We start from the raw sequence: 20920 nt of genomic DNA, 5'->3' as shown, positions 1-20920 counted from the left end.
AGAGAATTGAAGCCCAGAGAGGTTAAGTTACATTATTGGGGCAACACGGCTAGTAAGTATCCAAGATGAAATTTGATCCCAAGTCTTTTTTTTTTTAATCCCAAATTTTAAAACTTCCCATTATGCTCTGGAACAGGAAATGAGGTGTCAGTGTTCTTTGGATTTTTTTTTTTTTATAATTTTGTTTTCTGTTTTGGTTTTTTGAGGCAGGGTCTCTATGCAGTTCAGGCTGTCCTTGAACTCACTATGAAGCCGATGCTGGCCTTGAACCCACAGCTCTCTTTCTGTCTCAGCCTCCTGAGTGCTGGGATTGCAGGTGTGAGCCACTATGCCTGGCTGATTTAAAAAAAAAAAAATTAAATTTGTATTAATAAGTGTTTGCAGTCATAATGCCTATTCATTGTAGGGAGCTGGTACATGTACATAATACATCTTAATTATTTTTATATCTGCTTTTTTTGTTTCTAGATGAGCATAACATTTAAAGAAAATGTAAATGTCATGTGTTTTTACTTACATTTTCTTTTACTTCCCTTCTCTTCCTTTTTTTGGGGGTGCTACTGAGATAGAACCCAGGGCCCTCACACTGAGCTACATCCAGCCCTTTTATTTTGAGACAGGGCCTCACTAGGCTGCCGAGGGTGGGCTCAAACTTTCTTCCTACCTCAGCCGCAGGTGCTGCTGAGATCACAGGTGTGCATCACTACACCCTGCTTACTTTTTCTTACCCTCGCAATTGACCTTCGCTGAGGAAATAGATCCAGGGAGGCTGAGTCCCTCCATAGTGAGCGCTCATTCACACTCAGGACCTACACTCACCCTTTTTGCTCTTTATATTACACTAAGAAGGTACTAATTGAAAGTTGTCAAAGTGAATTCTGCATGTGCTAGATAAACACATTATTTAAAGAAAGTCTGGGGCAATGTGTTTTGTAATCTGGTTTAAGACTTTTGCAAGTTTTCTTGTTTAAACTTTGCCGCACCACCCTCCCGCCCCCTCATTCTCTTGCAGGATGGCCTTAATGGCTTGCTTTGCAAGTGAATTTTGTGCAGATTGTGTTTTCTAATGAATGCCTGGAGCAAACCAATTTTGTCTGTGTGTTAGAGTTAAAAATATTCTAGTTAACAACAATTTTTATTAAGTTTTAACTTACTTCAGAGATTTTGTGCTTTTCCTTGATGCTAACAATTTGAATTTTATGACCGTGGTGTTAGCAGTTATAAGGGTAACCACCACCAACGTAGAGTTCAGATGATGTGCCAGAGATCACACGGTAAGTTGCCAAGGTAGGATTTAGACCTGACTCTCTCTTATTTTAATATTTTATTAATTATCTGCAATTTTAGGTATTGTGCAAACAGCAATCAACAATGATGTTTGTTTTTTTTTAGTACCAGGAATTGAACTCAGGACCTTAGGCTTGCTAGGCAGGCGCTTGTGCCGCTGAGCTATACCCTCGACCCAATCAACAATGATTAAACAGACTATTTGCTTCAAAAAGTATTCCTGTATTATGCTTGGAACAATTACTAGTAATCGTCTAAGAAGCTGTTAATCTTTTAATACTGTTAATAATTTAAAATCCCGTAAAACCATTCTACCAGATCTGAGATGGTGGCAATGAAAATTCTTTTTCATTAGAAATGACCCACGGGAGCCGGGTATGGTGGTGCATGCCTGTCATCCCAGCACTGGGAGGCTGAGGCAGGAAGATCATGTAGTCAAGCCCAGCCTGAGCAACACAGTGACCTAGTGAGATCCTATCTCACAATAAAAAAGGGTTGGGGATGAAGCTCAATGTGAAGGCCATGGGTTCAATCCTCAGTACAAAAAATAAAAAAGGAAAAAGAAATGAGCTATGGCAACAGTTAGCCTTGGCTCTCATTCATTGGTCCAGCCCCCATGCCATATATATATATATATATATATTTTTTTTTTTTTTTTTTTTTTTTTTTTGGTACTGGGAGTCAAACTCAGGACCTTGTGCTTGCCAGGCAGGTGCTTGTGCCACTGAGCTATATCCCTGGCCCCCCATGCCATATTTTAAAAAGTAACTTTTGTAAAGATGTGAAATGCTCAATTTTAAATTAAGTTTATTGGTACAGTTAGATATACATAAGGATCACATTCATCCTAGGGAATTTGTACTCATACTTGATAGATCTTGGTACCTCATTTTTCCCCATTGCGGTCCTCTCCAACTTCTCTTCCCCTCCTTATTTACAAAGCTTTGTTTCCACTTTATCCTTCTTTTCTCCAAATGCTCATACTTAAGGATAGGATTGCAGCATTTTATTTGTATTGGGTAATATTTTAAAACTGCAGGAAGAGGGACTTGGAGGGAGGGAATGTAGGTCTTTGTACAAGAAGTTAAAAACACAAGAAATTTTTAAAGAGTCAATTTCTCTTAGCTCTTTCTTATTTCATGACCCCTGTGTAATTTTTCAGCTTTCTACTTGTCTCTGAGATATGGATGTGGGTTCCTGAAAGACTTCTGATTATAAACAGTATATGATACCTCTGGGTCATTAGCATGGTACAAGGAAAAAAGCCTTTGGATCAGGAGTCAGGACATGTGGTTTTATTGAGGTTTCTATCTAGACTTGTACTTCACTTGTAACGTAAGTAGTGTATACTAAAAAAAAAGTAGAGTTAAAAAACAGTGCTTTTTGAAACACGGTTGTAATTAAATATATGTACAAAATAGTTGTGCCAGCAGAGGCCTATAATTCCAGCACTCAGGAGGCTGAGGCAGGAGGATAGTTGTGAATTTGAGGCCAGCTTGGGCTATAGTGCGAGACCCTGTTTCAAAAGATACTGAATTGCAGTGTAAAGTGTATTTTTCCCAGTGAGTCTGGTTTTCTGTACCGCAATTTAGTGATTTAACATAACTGTTTTCTTAGATTGCATGCTTTTGTGGGTCAGGAGTTCAGGCATGGGTTGTCCTTTTATTCTCCTGTTGCTGGCAGTGCTGAGTAGTATTGCTTGGAGGTATTTGGTTGACAGCGGGCTGGCCTGGAGGGTCCAGCTTATCTTTAGCTGGTGCCTTGGTGAGGGTGACTGCTGGCTAGGCTCAGGCTCAGGCTCAGGCTCAGCTGGGCTTCTCCCCCTCTCACGTACTTGGATCCTTTCTGAGCAGTGAGATGGACTGCTCATGTGACAGCCTGAGATCCCCAGAGACCAAGGCAGAGCTGGTGCTCAGGGAGGCTGGACCGGAATTTGGCACAATCACACTCACTCCTGTACGCTATTAGTCAGAGGAGTCCCAAGCTGGCCCAGAATTAAGCGGAAAGGAGAAAGACTCTTGCCATCCAAAAGTTGGAACTTTCATCATGCAGCTGGGGATTAATCCCACGGCCTTTGTACTGAACTGTATCTAGAGCCCTTTTTTAAAAAAAAATTGAATTTTGAGGTAGAGTCTTGCTAACTTGCCCAGGGTGGGCTTGAACTTGTGATCCTGCTGCTTCAGGTTTCCAAGAAACCGGGAGCACAGGCATGTGCTGCCTTGGCTGGCTGAAATGATGGCTGTTTTTTAATTTGCTACAATTTAAATGTTTTGAAAAGTGTGACTGAATTATATAGCCACACTTTTAATTGTTAGTTCCTTTTGAAAGATGATGATGATTGTTACTGTTTTTCATGTGAGGTGCAGGGCATGGAACCAGGAGGCCCTCATGGGCTAGACAGGGCTTGCTGTGGAATACACCCCTAGCCCTCAGGATGATGACTTTGAATAGTGCTTCCCTACTCTGCACAGTGGGGACTCGATCTATTTTTGGTTTAAATATATCGCTTTTCTATGAAATACTGAATGTACTGTGTTTTTGAAGAAATAGTTTAAGGTTTAAAAATTCTATGTCTTAAGTTTGCTGTCTGCCACTACCTGAAAAGTTTTATTTGGCATGTGATAACAGCTGCCTTCTTACAATGCCTGAAGATTACATTTGCATTTAATTACTCCTTCCTCTACATAAAGGCAGTGTGAGCTGGTGATATTTTTGTTAAAAACAGAGAAATCTGCTCGTCAACTCCCTTCTTCAAAAACACCGGATAAAGAAAGTGTTTGATAACAGTTCAGTCATTTAGAAAAGAACCAGATAGAAGTGATTATTTTTTAGAATATGTTTCAGTTAAAATTGCACATTCTGGCCAGAGTTGGTGGTACATGCCAATAATTCCATCACTCTGGGAAGCTGAGACAGGAGGGTCACAAATTTAGACCCACATGCTTGTAATCCCAGCACTCAGGAGGCTGAGGCAGGAAGATCATGGAGATTTTGAGACCAGCCTGGGCCACAAAGTGAGCTCAAGGCCAGCCTGAACTGCATAGGGAGACCCTGTCTCAAGAAGACCAAAAAAAAAAAAAAAAAATTCAGACCCAGCCTCTGGGCAACTCCATGACTTGTTGGGAGCCTGTTTTTGTTTTTTTTTTTTTTAAAAGGCTGGAGATGTAGCTCAGTGCAGAGGGCCTGGACTCGATCCTGGGTACCACAAATAGCGCTCCTCCATCCCTGCAAATTCTGAGAACACAATTATATTTCTTGTTCCTGTGTGGAGAACAGTAGGCATTAGGAGTTAGACTAAAGATTCCCCCTGCCGCTCCTCCCTTAAACAGTGGCACCTTGTGTGAACATTTGTGTTCTGTACTTCTCATCTCAAAAAGTCTTGGTGTGGACCGGGTGTGGCAGTGCACACCTCTAATCCTAGAACTTGGGACCTGAGGCAAGGAGGATCACCTTGAATTTGAGGCCTGCGTGGACTACATAGCGAGACCCTGATTAAAAAAAAAATTCTTGGTATGAAATAGTTAATAATTTTACTTAAATCTAAGTTTGTTTTGCCAGGCGTGGTGGTGCATGCCTGTAGTCCCAGCACTTGGGAGGCTGAGGCAGAATGATTGCCAAGAGTGAGGCAGAAGGATTGCCAAGAGTTCAAGGCCTCAATCTCCCGAGTACTGGAACTACAGGCATGTGTCACCACACCCAGCCTCCTAAATTCTTGCCCAGTGGTTTTTTTTTAAAAAGGGGCTTTCATTTGTCAACATTTTCTTTTGCGATTTTTGACAGAAATGAAGTTCTGGTTGAAGATGGTTGAAGTTTTTAAAAGTGAAAGGGCTGGGCCGGGCATAGTGATGCACACCTATAATCCACCACTGAGGGGCTTGGGCAGGAGGATGACATGAGTTCAAGTCCAGCCTGGGCTACGCAGTGAATTCAAGGCCAGGCAGAACTACATAGCCAGACCCTGTCTCAAAAAAAAAAAAAAAAAGACTGAGAAGCAAGTTCCAAAAGTATAGGACTCCAGCTATTCAGATGGCTGTGAGTGGATCACTACATCGTCCTCTGGGAGAAATTGTAGTATGTGAAACTTGGATGTTTATAAATTCTCAGACATGTCAGAGTATCTTGGCTTTATTCCGTCAATGCTGCATTGGGCAGTGGGAATTAGCCCTAGTCTTAGACTGGGCTAATTCCCAGACTGCCAGGGTATGGATTTCTGTTCTGTAAAGTGTGATTCTGGGCAGGTTAGTTTACCTCTGTAAGGTATATCCTGGCAGGGTTGCTGTAAATTCAGGTTGGATAGTACTTGTAAATAGAGAGCATGGATAACCAGCATGGTGGTACATGCCTGTAACCCCAGCACTCTGGGAGGCTGTGGCAGGAAGAGCACAAGAGTGGCAGTTTAGCGAGACCATGTCTCCAAAACAAAACCAGATGATGTAGCTCCATGCAGAGAGCCTAGGTTCAGCCCCCAGTACCAGCAAAAAGCTATATACCATGGCATCTGGCTCAGGCTAAGCCCTCTAAGTTTTACCTACTCTGTTTATATACATACCCCTGTCTGCAACCAATGCCAAGGTAGAATGTTCCCCTCTTAAGGTATTTTCCACATGAAACTACATATAAAATCCTTGACATTTCTTCTTAGTCTGTGAGTAGAAAAACAGTAGGTACTGCTCAGTAAGGATGACTAGAAAGAAAAAAACCTATGTCTTAAATCTGTATCTTCAACCCTGACCTCTCCCAGAACTGTTCCTCTAAGTTGCTCCTAGAAGTTACTCTTGATCCCTTGCTTTCCCTTAGTGCCCCACTTGCACGCTGCCAATGTCTCCTAGCAGTCTACCTCCCAAGGTCTCCTAGATCCAGCTAGCTCTATGTCCATCACTGTCTTTGTGGTTCAAACTGTGATCTGTTACTTGGATTGCTGCAATAGGTTTCTAATTTGGTCTTTCTGCTTTCATGCTCCTCTGTTTATTCTCCACATGATAGCCAGGGTGATCTTTTAAACAAAATGATATCATGTCACTCCTTGTTTAAAACTTTGATTATACTGGCTTCCTGTTTTGCTTGAAACAAAATCAGAACTTCCTAAGATCATGAAGTCTAATACAATGCTCCTTACACTGCCTACATACTGCTGTTTCTCCCACCCTTCCCTTTTTCACACTGCAGATCCGGGTCAATTGGGTTCTCTTCTAGGGTGTCTGAAACACCCTTCTTGTACTTGTCTGTTCTTGGTAAAGAGAACTTCCCTGACTACCCGACATAAGACAGGCTTTCTCGACCCTGATCTGCTGCTTTTAATTCTCTGCATGGCATGTGTTATGGCTTGTGTCTAGATGATCCCCCAAAGCCTCATGCGGTCATAGGTGGGGCTCTTTCAGAGGTGGCTGGATCTAGATATGTAACACTGGAATTGGTTCATGATGCAGTACTAGGCTCAAGGGCACTAGGATTAAGGGTGTGAGTGCTACCTGTCCTAAGTAGCCAAGATAAGATAAAATGGGCAGAAAGACACTGTTAAGGTCCCTTGCTTGTTTTGCTACCTTCTGGCTGCTGTGAACTGTTTCTGCTCTGTGATGCATGTCTGCCAAGCCACCCTGCCTTGGAACCAGCTGCTTATGGACTGAAAACATCTATAGACTGTGAGCCAAATAAACCTTTCCTTGTTTAACTTTGAGTGTTGAGTATTTTGTTTCAGCAACAAGAGAAAAGAAACTAAGACAGAATGTGATACCAGAGCAATGGGGTCATTGCTGTGACTGTATGTGACCATGTGATTTAGGAGCCTTTGGAGCTGGCTTGTGGGAAGGGAAAGAGTTAGGAAAGGTTTAGAGATGCTGGCTGAAAAAAGCAGAGCTGGAATGCCGGAGGCGTTCTTGATGGGAGATTCTGGTCAGAGCTCAGAAGACTAATAAAAATGTTGCTGGTAAAGACCAGGCTCAGGAGGTTTCTGCTGGGAAGAAGGACTTCATTGGCTGTTGGAGTCCAGATGATTTCTGTTATGCCTTGGCAGAAAGTTTGTCTGCATTTTGCTTATGTCTAGAGACTTTCCTGAGACTAAGATTAAGGGTGGTGGACTAATTAATCTTGCAGAAGAAACTTCAAGGCAGTCTAATGTTGAGGCTGTGGCATGGCTACGGTTGGGGGCTTTTAGCCAGATTTACATTGAGAATCAAGAGCAAAGAGCCTGGCAGAATTATTTAAAGTGTTTTGAGTTGGGCCATAAAGGCAGCTCCAATAAAATTGTGGCCTGCAAAGATGGGACAGAGGAGAATTTAGTCACTGAAAAGACTAGCAAGGAAAAGCCAAGTAGTTTAGAAGACCACAGAAAAGATGGCCTGAGAGCATTACAAGAAGCAGTAGGACTCCACCCTTTGCTGCTTCAGAATTGTAGAAGTAAAAGACTTGGCTTTGAGAAGAGTCCCAGAGCACCATGTTCCTCAATGGTGATGGCCTAGGGAAATTGCTCCTCCCTACAGCCAAGAGAAAAGAAAGGATTTAGTTCATAGGCACTCCCCTACAGCCAAGAGAGGCAAGCCTGATTACTGCTGCAGCTGGCAGTTAACACTGTACACATGGTGCTGGTTTAGGTACATGCAGAATGCAAGAGTTGTGGGGTCAAGAAGACTTCTACCCAGATTTCAGAAGACCTGGGAGGCCAGGCAGTATGCTCCTGAAAGGGCCGTGTATGAAGCTGTGAGTGTGAAGCCAAAGATACAGTGGAGACCCCAAAAGTTTGGAGAAGCCAGGAACACGGATGGTCTGAGGAAAACTGCAAGGAGGGAGCAGAGCTGGCCCCAGAGAGAAGCCATGGAAGCTACAACCACTGGCAGTGCTGTAGGGGCAGAGCCAATGAAGCCCTTCTGAGCTCACAACTTGCCACAGATGTATTTTGGTCTTGTTTTGTTCCTATTCTTTGCTATCCCACTGTTTATAACTTTTGGAATGGAAATGTCTATCTTATGCCATTGAATGTTGGAAGTGTTTAACTTTCTTTTCATTTGTACAGGGTTTCACAGCTAAGTTTGCCTTAAATCTCAGAAGAGACTTTGGACTTTTCCGCAATGCTGAAACTGTTAGTACTTTGGCAACCCTTGGAGATAGACTAAATGCCTTCCTAAAAAAAGTTTATTGATACATTTTAGGTACGGACTAAATGCTTTCTGCCTAGTGGGATATGCATGTATATTTGGGGGGTTAGGGGCAGAATGTTGACTTGTGTTTAGATGTTCCCCCACAGCCACATGTGGTCATAGGTGAGGCTTTTTTAGAGGGGGCTGGATAATAGAGCATATGATGCTGATTCATGATCAGTGCTAGGTGAGTACTACCTGCCCTAAGTAGTCTGGATAAGATAAGGGGCAGAAAGACACTGTAAAGCTCCCTTGCTTGTTTTGCTCCCTTCTCTCCACTATGAACTGTTTCTCCTCTGCAGTTCCTGTGGGTCATGCCACTCTGCCTTGGAGCCAGCTGATTATGGACTAAAACCTCTCAAACTGCCAGATAAATAAACCTTTCCTCCTTTAACTTTGGGTGTTAGCTGTTTTGTCTCTGCTATGACAGAAATGCAACAAAGATAGTGCATTTAATCACTTGATATTCTTATTTGTTACTTGATTATTCATTTGTCTGTTTTCCCTTAGTGTATAAGTTCTGCAGGGGCAGCACATGTTACTCATCTTTGCTGAATCTCCAGTGTCTAGTAAGTAGATGCTCAATAAATATTTGACGGGTGAATGATTCCTAAAAGCTTGTTTCTAAAGTAACATAGATTAGGTCTAGGGTGAAGTGATAAAAATAAGGAAAAGTTTTACAACAAATCTGTTACATAGGGTTACCAAACAATCCTGTGGGAAGAGCTATCTTTTACTTTTGTTGGTGATGTTCTTTTTACATTTGTGTATTAAAATGTCCTTTCCATTATGAAACAAGTGTGATTGTTTAGTTAAAAAATATTTTCTTTGCAGTATGAGTAATTGGGAAGCACTACTGTCCTGAACCCTTAGATCAGAGCTTTTCTTTGAGCTTTAGAGATTTGTTGTTGCTGAAAATACGGAAGCACTTGTGTGGGTGTGCCGGGGAGGGAGTTTCGCTAAAAATTCTCACTAAATAAAGTTCAATCAACCAAATGTTATTTTATTCTTCAGATTCTCCATGGAAAGAAATTGTCAAGTTTCGTTTAAAGACTGTATTGTGTTGGAATATATGATATTAAAATGAAAAATGACCTAGGACTATGCAGATAGTAAATGGAAACAATGAACCTGTTACGGTCTTTTGAGGAAGAGTTAATGCATTTAGCACTGTTTGTTTCAATAACCTTGTCCATAATTAAAACTGATCGGTTCCTTTTTTTTTTTGGTACCAGGAATTGAACTCAGGACCTTGCGCTTGCCAGGCAGGCGCTTGTGCCACTGAGCTATATCCCCGGCCCAAGAAACTGATCAGTTCTTAAAAAAAAACCCAACCAATTTGTATTGAGACACAGGAGAGTTTTTCTTTTATTATCTAATAAGAACTGAAATGGACCTGAGATGTCATCCAGAACAAACTCCTACATGTTTCAAATAAGGAAACTGATGGTAAAAAAGTAATAAAGTTATTGGTAGGTGCAGGATTAGGATGGCATCTTCACATTCTTAGGCTCTGGAGTGTTACATTATGACAGACTACTTATTTTAGGGAGACAGAAGTTTTAAGAAGTTTCTCTTCTTGAAATACGATATAGATGGCTTTAAAAATATTACTTTATCAATATTAAATGAGGGGATGTATTTTTAAGTAGCTTGCAAGGAAAACATTCCACATTCATGTAATGACAGCTGGGCTCTTAGGCGAAGCTCTAAAGTGATATTTACACTTTTAATTTTTGTGAAGTTATTTAAAATTAACCAAGACAATCATAAGGATATTTTATTTTCGTTATTTCTGTCTTTAAGAGTCTTTACAAGCTAGGAGTGGTAGTGTATGCCCATAATCCCAGCATGCTGGGGGGTGAGGAAGAAGGGTTGCAAGTTGGAGCCCAGCCTGGGCAATTTAGGGAGACCCTATCTTGGGGGGCAAAAAAAACCCTAGGGATGTTTAGGTCCTAGATTCAATCCCTGGTTTTCCACTCCCCCCACAAAAACTACATGTGAAAAGATGAAACATGTATAAAATAAGCCCAGTTCTTCTAAAAATGTTTTGCTTTTTTTTTTTTTTTTGAGACAGGGTGTCCTCTGCAGTTCAGACTGGTCTTGAGCTCACTTTTTAGCCCAGGCTGGCCTGGAGCTTGCAATGGTCCTCCTGCCTCAGCCTCCCAAGTGCTGGGATTACAGGTGTGTGCCACCACTTCTGGCCATTTGTTTGCTTTTTGAGACAGGGTCTCGCTATGTAGTTCAGGCTGGCTCCAACTTGCAGCAGTTCTCCTGCCCCAGCCTCGTGAGTCCTGGGATTATAGGTGTGGGCTACCTTGCCCAACCTAAGAATGTTAGTTTTAATGGTTGTGACTTTACAAATACAAGGTTTTGTTTTTTTTTTAAAAGAGTAGGGATGTTTTGCTTTTTAAAATCATTTGAAAAAGACAAGATCTAAGTCTGTCATGGGGGCGCCTGTAATCCCCACACTGAGGAGGCTGAGGCAGGAGGATCTTTGTGAGTTAGGGACCAGCCTGGGCTACAAAGTGAGCTCAAGGCCACCCTGAATGTATAGCAAGACCCTGTCTCAAAAAGACAAAAAGGAAAAAAAAAAAAGACAATTATAATTTTATGATTATAAAATCAATGTCTAGGGCTGGGTATGGTGGTGCATGCCTATAACCCCATTGCTTGGTGAGCTGTGTCAGGAGGATTTTGCAAGTTTGAGGCCAGCTTGGGCTATATAGTGAGTTCAAGGCCAGTCTACTGAACTACATAGTGAGAGTCTGTCTCAAAAAACCAAAAAAAAAAAAAAATTGCAAGCTTGCATTTTTTTTTTTCCCTTTTTCTGGTATAGGGAATTAAACCCAGGACAGCCCTTTTCTTGTTTTTGTTTAATATATCTTGGGTATTTTCCTATATCCTTAACATAACACTTATGGAAACATTTCATAATAGCCCCATAACTGTCTTCTGTAATTTATTTAACTATTAATACTCTTTCTGGTTTTAAGACATGATAAATTTTTGGTATTGTTAATGCTGAAATAAATAACTGGAATAACAAATAATCTTTGTTCATAGTTTGTTTTTTAACTATAGTTGCCTGACAAATGGAATTTCTCATACATAGTGCCAAAAAGCTTTCTAGAAATGTACTAATTTATACTCCCACTAATAATGTATGAGAGTGCTTTTCTTATTACACCCTTAACAACAAACTGGTCCTGTTTGAAAAGAACACTGCTATTATTTTGGGCTGTGAAGCATCTGTTGAAAAGATTAGTAGGTGGGTCCACATCTTTGTTATGCTTTCTAGTGGAATTTAGCTATGTGAGGTTAGCTATCTGTTTTCTTCTAACCCAAGAGTAGATAAGCCAATAAAATACTTATTAAAATTATTTTTTGTGCTACTGTGGATTGAACCCCTGAGCTATATCCCATTGCCCACCCCATCCCCCAGCCCTTTTACATTTTTATGAGACAAGGTCTTGCCAAGTTGCCCAACCTGAGCTTAAATTTGAATTTGTAATCCTACTGCCTCAGCTTCCCAGGGTACTGGCATTACAGGGGTTTGTCACCACTGTCCTGACACACTTTTCTTGATTCAAGTGTTTAAATTTTAAGTAGGTTGATGAAAGTTAAAGATTTGAATTGACTGCTTTCACCTAAAGAGGATAAGGTAGGCCTCTGAGGAAATTGCTTAGAAAATTGATCAAAAGTAGTACTTAATCCGTAACTAATTGTGTGTGTGTGTGTGTGTGTGTGTGTGTGTGTGTGTGTGTGTGTATTGAGAAAGACTAAATGGAAGGGGTATGGGGAAAGATTAGGAAAAAAAGAATAAATGACCAAGGAAAGGAAGTTGCTGTGAATCAAAAGAACTGCTTTTATCTGGGAAAGTGTACTTTTACTTTTATCCTTACCTGGTTGATTTTTTTTTTTTTTGGAGACAGGGTCTCATACAGCCCAGGTTGGCCTTGAACTCCTGGCTACTCTTGCCTCAACCTCTCAAGTGCAAGGTTTACAGGTGTGCACCACATCTGGCTACTGATTAAATACTTGAATATTGCAGACCTGTATCATCCCTCAGTGACATAGGCTTTAATATATTTCTTTAAAAATAACTAAAGACTTAAGATTAGTTGTTTTGATAGCAAAATTAGGGCTTTACATTTTATGTACTTTTTTAAAATTTATTTTGCAGTGCTGGGGATTTAGTCAAGGACATCACACATTCTAGGCATGCAGTCTACTGCTGAGCTGCACTCCTGTTTTAATCTTAAATACTAAAAAGAATATTTTTTCATAGTATGTTCAGCAGGAACAAAAAACACATACGATTTTGTAGAAGGCCAAGTTCATATTTGCTTTAGTATCATGCTTCCCAGAGATGTTATTTATTTATTTATTTTGTGGTACAGGGGATCTAACCCAGGACCTCTCTCTCACACACACACACACACACACACACACACACACACACACACACATGAGGCAAGTGCTCTACCACTGAGCTTGCTCCCTATCCCCTAGAGTTTGATAATAACAATAATGATAATATTATGTGCAAGGACTCTTCCTGGACACTTTACTAGAATTAATCTTCATTATGCCCTGACAGGCATGTCTTGGTTAAATTTAGGGACTGATAGGTTAAGAACCAGCTCAAGGTCACACAGCGAGTAGGAAGTGTAGCAGGAGTTCCGCACCAAGTGTGTTTTGCTACCTTTATAACTTTGCTACTGGGTCTGCCTCACAGAACACAAGGAATCTGTGAGACTTGGGAACATAAAGAAATGTAAAATTGTGGCTACTGAGACTTACTGAATCAAACCTGCCCAAATAAGTGATTTGTATATTAGATTTGAGAAGCACTGCTCACACCATACGGTGCCCTGTATGAGAAGTTAACCTTGAAGTTTTGAAATCCTATGGATTGTTCCTAGTTTCCATCCATGTGGATTATCTATTAACATTTCCTGCAAGGGGAGGAAGGAAACTCGAATTAGTCAGTGTCTCCAGTACTTAAAATTGTTATCCAGCTGCATATTTAGTTTGGATTCTGTTTAACCCAAAGGAACAGCTGACTAACAGCTTGTGCACATTTAGTCAAGGTCTCACCATGCCAAGTATAGCCCTCTTGCGTTAATATTATCCCTTAGTTATTGCAGACTGATCAGGTCTGCAATCTCCCCAAGAAGTAGATGGTGACGGCTAAATAAAAGAGACAAATGGAATGATTTTAGGGCTCCAGGAGAATCAAAAATCCTCTCACAGAATTCGAGATTCTCTGGGGGCTAAGACTGAGATCTTCTCTGGGTGGCCTGTATTTATTTAGTTATCAGAAGTAGCAGGGAGGAGAATACTCAGGAAGGGTGGGAATGCTCAGGAACTTCTCCAAGTAAGGCATTATGTTAATTTAGGAGAGCTATGTTAACTCCAGGAAGGTCTCCACCCAGGAGTGAGGTGCCCAAGGCTAGTCTCTATCTAGTTAAGATTGGAGTCAGGTGTCCTTGCCTGTGACCTTGTCTTACCCTTTGAGGCTTCACTGCTTCACCTGCCATTACAGGCCTCAGCTGGGACCAGTGACTCACAGAGGTTCACTTACTATGAGTCCGTGGCCCATCTCCAGACAAGGGACCTAGGCTTTGGACAGACTCACAAGTAAACATGGAAAGCCAATTAGTTAATTTAAGTCCTGTTCAGGGCTGCTTCCTAGTGGTCTCCATCACTGATTCATGTTTTAACAGCCTTTACTCAGGGACTGAACACATCAGATGTATACTGACAGCTTTATTTTAGATGGGCATTTCCCAAATTAAAGAGAACAGGCTAAGGCTAAAAATAGAATTTTCTAAAGAAACCTGAAGTTTCAGGGATAGCTAATGTTTTTAGATGTCTAGCAAGGAAAATCACTTTCTTTTTTTGGTACTGGGAATCGAACTCAAGACCTTGTGCTTGCCAGGCAGGCGCTTATGCCACTGAGCTATATCCCTGGCCTGGAAAATCACATTTGTATAAACTGGCTTCCTTACTAATTTGAATTTGTGAATATAATTGTTTTGTCATAGAGAGTAAGAAGACTACTGTAACTGAAGACTACATGCAGAACAGCACTGTCCAATGGAAATATAATGTGAGATGCATATAATTTAAAAATTTCTAGTAGCCAGCCAGGCATGGTGGCATGTGCCTGTAATTCTAGCACTTGGGAGGCTGAGGCAGGAGGATCTCTGAGAGTTCGAGGCCAGCCTGGGCTACATAATGAGTTCAAGGCCAGCCTGAACTGCATAGTGAGACCTTGTCTCAAAAATAAAAAAAAATTCCAGTTGTCACATCAAAAAAGTTAAGAGAAGTTTAAGTTAATCTCAGTATATTTTAGCTAGCCTTGTATATTTAAAATACAGAGGAAACAAGAGGAAAGCCTCACCTATTGTGGGAGTTCTGTTCCAGAGACCCCCAAGATAGGTGAAATTCCATTAAGTAGCGGTGTTATATTTATTTTATTATTTATATGTATTTTAAGGCTTTATAAACCCTTCCCACACTCCTATAAACCTTTCCTAGTCTCTTATTAACCTTCCCCACACTCTATTATATAAACACTTCATGTGCCCTTAAACACTTTCTACACTCTTTACCCTACGTAATTTTAACAACATGTAAAATTCTATACGGGTACTCACCAGTAAAGTATACTACAACTTGAATGAGGAGAGATGCTGATCATATGGGCACAGTGCAGGAGAGCCATCAGACGATGCTACAGTCACTGAGCCAATCAGCACCCAGGATACAGAACACAGTGCTGTGGTTGGTTGCCTTCCATTCCATTCGCCAGTAGCGCACCATGTACAATCTCACGTTGGCAAACTTGCACAAGTGGCCCTGGTGTAGTGCATTTCCATTGTGTACAGTACAGTATCCACTGATGAAATACATACTGTATTTTTTCAATTTAATATTCTTTTAATACGTTTGAATTAAAATTATTAATATTTATATTTTAAAATTTTAGGCAAAAATAATTAAAATCATAAATATTATATAAACACCTATATATCGCAAAATCCCACGATGTAGTGAAAACTGCAATACAGATTTAGATGTATTTTTTTTAAAAACCCGTGATACAGTGAAGCCACAATAAGTGAACCAAGATATAGCGAGGGATGACTGTACTATCTTTTCAACATATAATCAGTATAACACTAGATATATGGTATGTCTTGAAAAAAATCGGGCATGTACTTTATACTTAATTACCTAATTTGCATGCTAAATTTGCATTGTTTAAAATGTGAACTGTGGCTGGGGAAGTAGCCTTGTAGAAGGGTGTCTGTTTAGTGTGACACTCTGGGTTCAGCCCCCAGCACCACAAACAAACAAACAACAACAAAAAAAGTGTACTACAAATAAAACAATACCATTATGTTTTAATGGAATGTGGGGGAGGAAATGCGCAAATCCTTTTCCTGCCTGTCTCCAAGGGTCATGGCCAAACCCCTATAACAAAAGATGATAGATTAACAGGAGAAAAGCACAATAAATTTATCTGATCATAGTTTTAGGTGAAATAAGAGGCTTCAGAATGAAGGTTCAAACACTTGGAGTGGCTGTCCATTTTAATGCTTAGGTTCAATTAAGTATGAATTACACTGTGTAGAAATGATTGGACAAAAACTCTGATTTAATGCTAATAGAGATAATGAGAAAACCCAGCAAGGCCTGTTCAATTTTCTGTGCACCATTCCTTCCTTCCAAGTATAGAGCAGGACCTCTTCCGAAATGGGGGTCTTAGGATCTACTATGAGAAAAGGCCAAAGGAAAAAAATTTTTCTTTGCAGTACGAGGGATTGAACCCATGGCCTCACACATTCTAAGCAAGAGCTCTACCAGTGAGCTAAACTCCTAGCCTTGTATATTTATTTTATTTTTAGCTAAGGTTTCTTTACTAAATTGCCCAGGCTGGCCTGGAATTTGTGATCCACCTGCCTCAGCCTCTTGAGTAGCTGGGATTATGGGTTTGTCACCACTTCCGGCAGAAAATTTCTTTATAGCCAGCTCCAAGACCAAAAGGTGGGTTAATATTAATGTTTTTAGGCTTTCTAATTTGCTTCAGGGAAAAAGGTGTTTCTAGTTTCAATGGTTTGAATTGTTGGGAATAAAAAGGAGAAAGGACAGATGGAGAGAAATTTTTCTTCTGAGGTTTTCACTTTGGAGTACTGTTTTCTGAGCCTTAGCAGGAAAATCCAGTTACTTCACTTTTAAAATTGATAGGTTATACTATAATTTAGGTACTTCAGCCTCATCAGCCACATTTGAATATCATATGGTGTTAGAGAATAAAGAAGGAATAAATAAAAGTCCTTTGGAGCATAAAGCATTTACTGATGTTTTTCCCTCTCCCGATCTTTCTGGAGTTGGTATTAATTTTCCTGTCTTTTATTAATAGTTCACAATCCATTTCTTCTTCTGAGACAAAATCTCCTTACACAACTCAGGTTGACTCTGAGCTAGAGAGCCTCTCGCCTCAACCTGGGACTACACAATCAGTTTTTGAAATCTTTAGCTACACTAACGTCTCTACAGTTTTTTTTTTTTTTTTTTTTTTTTTTTTGTCTTTTTGAGACAGGATCTCGCTATGCAGTTCAGGCTGGCCTTGAGCTCACTTTGTAGCCCAGGGTGGTCTCGAACTTGCAATGATCCTCCTGCGAGGGCTTGGGAGGATCAGGCGTGCGTCATCATGCCCACCGGCTCTACAGTTAAAACCAGTCTTTTTCTTATGGCCTCAATGCACGTTTTATAACCTGCATACTTTTGAAGAAAATAAGGTAATCTGACAATTAGCGTGGCAAATGACCCAGAAGGTACAAAACTTTATATGCACACCTGAATCACCTAGAAACGTGCTTTAAAAAACACCGGATGTCCTGCCTCTACCCACCTAGTATATGGTTCACAAAGTTTAAAGCGAACCCCTGACACCTCCATATTAAGTGTGCAGCTTTAAGTATCTCCGAACTTGAAGAACCTTTGGGACCGTGAGACTCAGCAAATGACTCCCAAAGACAGGGCACTGGAATTTAACACATCCTGCTGCAGCCACGCGTTCAAATTTGCCCGGCTGTCATCCCTCAGGCAGCTGCTGCTTTTCTGCAAGCCGCGATTCGCCTTGATAGCGTCTCCTTTCCGAGGGCTGTGAGAGACCTGAGCTCGCCAAGGTAGATCGTGGCCATGTGACTACAAAACCGGTTGCCAGCGGCGCGGCCATGTTTGAGGCGGGCACCCAACCTCGTGGCCCTGGAGCCGGGACGCGGGCTGGGGACGCGGTTACCAGGACTTAAGATGGCCACCGCCGCACTCGCCAGCCCACTGGCCAGTCCGCAAGCCGCCAGCCGGCGAGCCCGCAGGAGCCGCGCCCGCGGCCGGCCTCGACCCGAGAAGCCCGCGACAAACTCCAGCTATCGGCCGGAGGCGGGGCGTCCGCCTCCCTCCGGCTGCGGCCAATCAGCGCGCAGGGCTAGCTCGCCCGGGGCCGCCCGCGGGGGTGTGTGAGGACGCGCTCCCAGCTGCGGGGTGCAGGAGCAGAGGAGCGGGAGCGGGAGCGTGGTACCTGCTGCTGCCGGGCGGACACAGCATCGCGGGGCCTGGGGCAGGAAGAAGTCATGACGTCGGTCAGGTAACCACCGGGCGGAGGTTAAACGGCTTCTGGGCCGGGCGTTAGCTTAGCGACCTCTGAGAACTGTCGCCCCTTCTCTCGGGTGGTCTGCACCCTCCCTTGGTCTCCGGTCCCTCTCTTGTTGGAGGTCCCCTCTGCACTTTTCATCAGGGCTTTCCTCGGAAGTTTCGGGGTCTGTGGCACAAGGCGGTGCCCTGTGAGTCACCGCTGGGTTGAGGTGACCCGCACCCAGGTTGAAGCTTGCCTGCGTATGTGATGGATTTCTCCTGAAAAATGCAGGTCCCTCTCGCTCCTTTCTCCCCGCGCGCCCGAGGTGACCCCGGGCTGGAGGAAGGTGACATGCAAAATGTGTGCCCATGCCCACGTGTCATGCCTTCTGATAGAACTTCGTGGTTGGCCATGAGCAGCCCTGCAAAGTTGTCCTCTCTGGTGCAGATTGATTCCCCCCAAGTTCTGAAACTGTCCCTAAAATATTTGCCTATGGCTGTAATTATTACTTTGGTTTTCAAAGGTACCATCTGTTTACCTACTTTTATGTGAGAGTCTCAAGGGAAATGCATTTTGTGAGATGTTAGGCATATGACGAAAACGGTAAAATGCTCAGGGATCCCGCTTCCAGAATTTGGAAGGTTTATTTTGGCAGTAGGATAATGGGGTTGTCCGCTTTCTGTGTGTAGCCTGCAGTGAGTGTTTAACTTAAGCAAATTCAACTGTTTATAATAAATGGCCTTATTTATTCAGTTTTGGACCCATGTCTTTTAAAGCAGGCTTTGGCCTTCATTGTTCCAAAGAAAGGGAGGCCCCAGCACAGATTTGAAGAGAAATAAAATAAGATATTTTGGAGCTATGTCTTTCCGGGGGCTTAAACACTAGTGACTTAACGGCTTCTCAGTGGAAATTTTGATTACACAATACTTAGGAGAGCTTTAGACTCTAACCTTCAGGTAATATAAGGTAAGATGCAACAGTGCTGAACTTGGACACAGCCTTTCCTCTTAAATTGCATAATTCTGTGCTAACATAGAAAAAGTACTTGTCTCATTATGCAGGAGAAGCTGGGGGCTGAAATATGGATGGCCACATGGGAAGGTTTCACAGTAAATTACATCGCAGCGTATAAGCCTAGCTTATAAAACAGTACAGTGTGGCAGCATGAATTAGGATAATGCTGTCACACCGACGTAATTCTCCTCCTCCTCACCGCTACTTCCATTCTCATCTTCACAGACTGCTGCTCATTAGGTTTGCTGCTCCAGTGCTTTTAATCTTAAGTCAGTGAATTCAGGTTTTTTTTTGTTTTTTTTTTTTGTTTTTTTTTTGTCCTTCAGCCCCGGGGATCGAACCCAGAGCCCTATTATTACTGAGCTACATCCACAGCCTTTTCCAATTTATAAATTTGGGATGGGGTCATGTGAAGTTGCCCAGACTGAGCTCAACCTTGTGAGGCTTTTGTTTTAGCCTCCTAAGTAGCTGGGATGACTAGTGTGTTGCCTGTGTGTCCACCTCAATTTCTTTGGTTGTTGTTTTGTTTTGTTTTGCACTGGTTGAATCTCTGGTCTGCTACGTGTTGGCCATCATCTTCCTGGCTGTCCCTCACCGAGAAAAAGCCAACTCTAAAGTTTCTGCTGTGTAGCAAGTGACAGCAAGATAAATCTTTAAATGTAGGGGGTGAATGCTGGTTGTTTTCAGAAGATTGATTTAAAATCAATGCCGCCCATGTGGACATACTTTGGAAAGATAGATAACTTGAGGTGTGCTCCCCCAGGTGCCAGCCTGTGTTTACCAGGTCTTCAGCTCTAGTGATAGGGCTCCAAACAAGCTCTTTGAGATGTTGCCTAAAGCAGTGACATTTTTCATCTGAGGGACTGAGACTGAGAAAGTATAGTGCTATTTGCAAAGTCAGTTAGTGGCAGAGTGAGGAATTGAATCCAGACCTCCCCGATCTGGTCCCGGCACGATGCCTAGAGAAACAATATACCGGTTTCCTGGAAAAGCTGCTTCTGTGGGAAACAATTATAAAATACGTATTATGAAATCTGTAGTATTCTTTTGATTTTCTCTCTCTGGTTCTCAAAGAAACTTGGTACCAGGTTCAGTGGTAGGTAGGTGAAAGGGCCCCACGTGGTGACAGTTTTTTGGAAGGTCTCAATGAGGTTTGTAGTTAGTGTCATATCTTTATGTTTTTGACTTAGTTATGTCATATCTTTAATTTTTTTTAGTCATAATGTTAGCCAGGTTCTGATCTTACACCCATTCTAAGGGTAGCTCCCCAAAGTAGGTATTGTGAGCCCTTTTACTCATGAGAAGAGTGAGAACAAGTTATCAAAATCTGACTTTATATCCTGTATTCTTGATTTTATACCAAATATATGTGATTCTTTGACATGACTAGGGAAGGATATAGGATTGGAAGAGCAGTGTTTATCACACCTACTACCCAACTGAGGACGGTTTCCAGAGTTCCCTATCTTACATTTTCTGCTCTGGACGTTTGTTTCCTGGAATAACTCAGTAGAGGTGATACTAATATGTATCCTCTAGTGTTATTAAGTGTAGAAATACATTTAAATTTTAAGGCGTTTTATAAATGAAATATGACTTTATATTAAAAGTACTTTGAGTCTGCTAAGAAATGATGTCATCTGAAATGACATGTTTAAATTGTACTTTTTTTCCTTTTCTTTTTGAGACAGGGTCTCACTATGCAGTTCAAGCTGGCCTTGGACTCACTTACTTAGCCCAGGCTGGCCTGGAACTCCTGCCTTAGCCTCCAGAGTGCTGGGATTACAGGTGTGTGCCACCACACCTGGCATTTTAAATCTTATGTTTTAAGCAGGAG

General features: G+C 41.8%; 1 protein-coding gene and 1 long non-coding RNA gene across 5 annotated transcripts in view; both read left to right on the top strand.

The window, feature by feature from the left end:
• The window catches only part of Adk (adenosine kinase), a 506600-nt gene that overhangs the window by 13221 nt on the left and 472459 nt on the right, over positions 1 to 20920 (top strand). The window contains exon 1 of one of the 3 annotated variants that reach the window (XM_005389929.2): positions 17974 to 18081. The exons of the other annotated variants lie outside the window; for them this stretch is intronic. Coding sequence (XP_005389986.1) covers positions 18068 to 18081 — 14 coding nt within the window. The 5' untranslated portion in view covers positions 17974 to 18067. Of the gene's footprint in view, positions 1 to 17973; positions 18082 to 20920 lie in introns of those variants that run through there. 3 annotated transcript variants of the gene reach the window in all.
• On the top strand, positions 8387 to 9625 carry LOC102030236. Of its 2 annotated transcripts, XR_001235064.1 has the most exons (3): positions 8387 to 8429; positions 8928 to 8986; positions 9432 to 9625. It is a non-coding gene; the product is annotated as an uncharacterized LOC102030236 (long non-coding RNA). The 2 variants fall into 2 exon arrangements; XR_261885.2 differs by lacking the exon at positions 8387 to 8429 and having other exon boundaries at positions 8754 to 8986.

Source organism: Chinchilla lanigera, unplaced genomic scaffold, assembly GCF_000276665.1.
Source record: "Chinchilla lanigera isolate Chin_1 unplaced genomic scaffold, ChiLan1.0 scaffold00036, whole genome shotgun sequence".
NCBI lineage: Eukaryota > Metazoa > Chordata > Mammalia > Rodentia > Chinchillidae > Chinchilla > Chinchilla lanigera.
The sequence above is the reverse complement of the archived record's forward strand: the minus strand, read 5'-3'. Positions and strand labels throughout refer to the sequence as shown.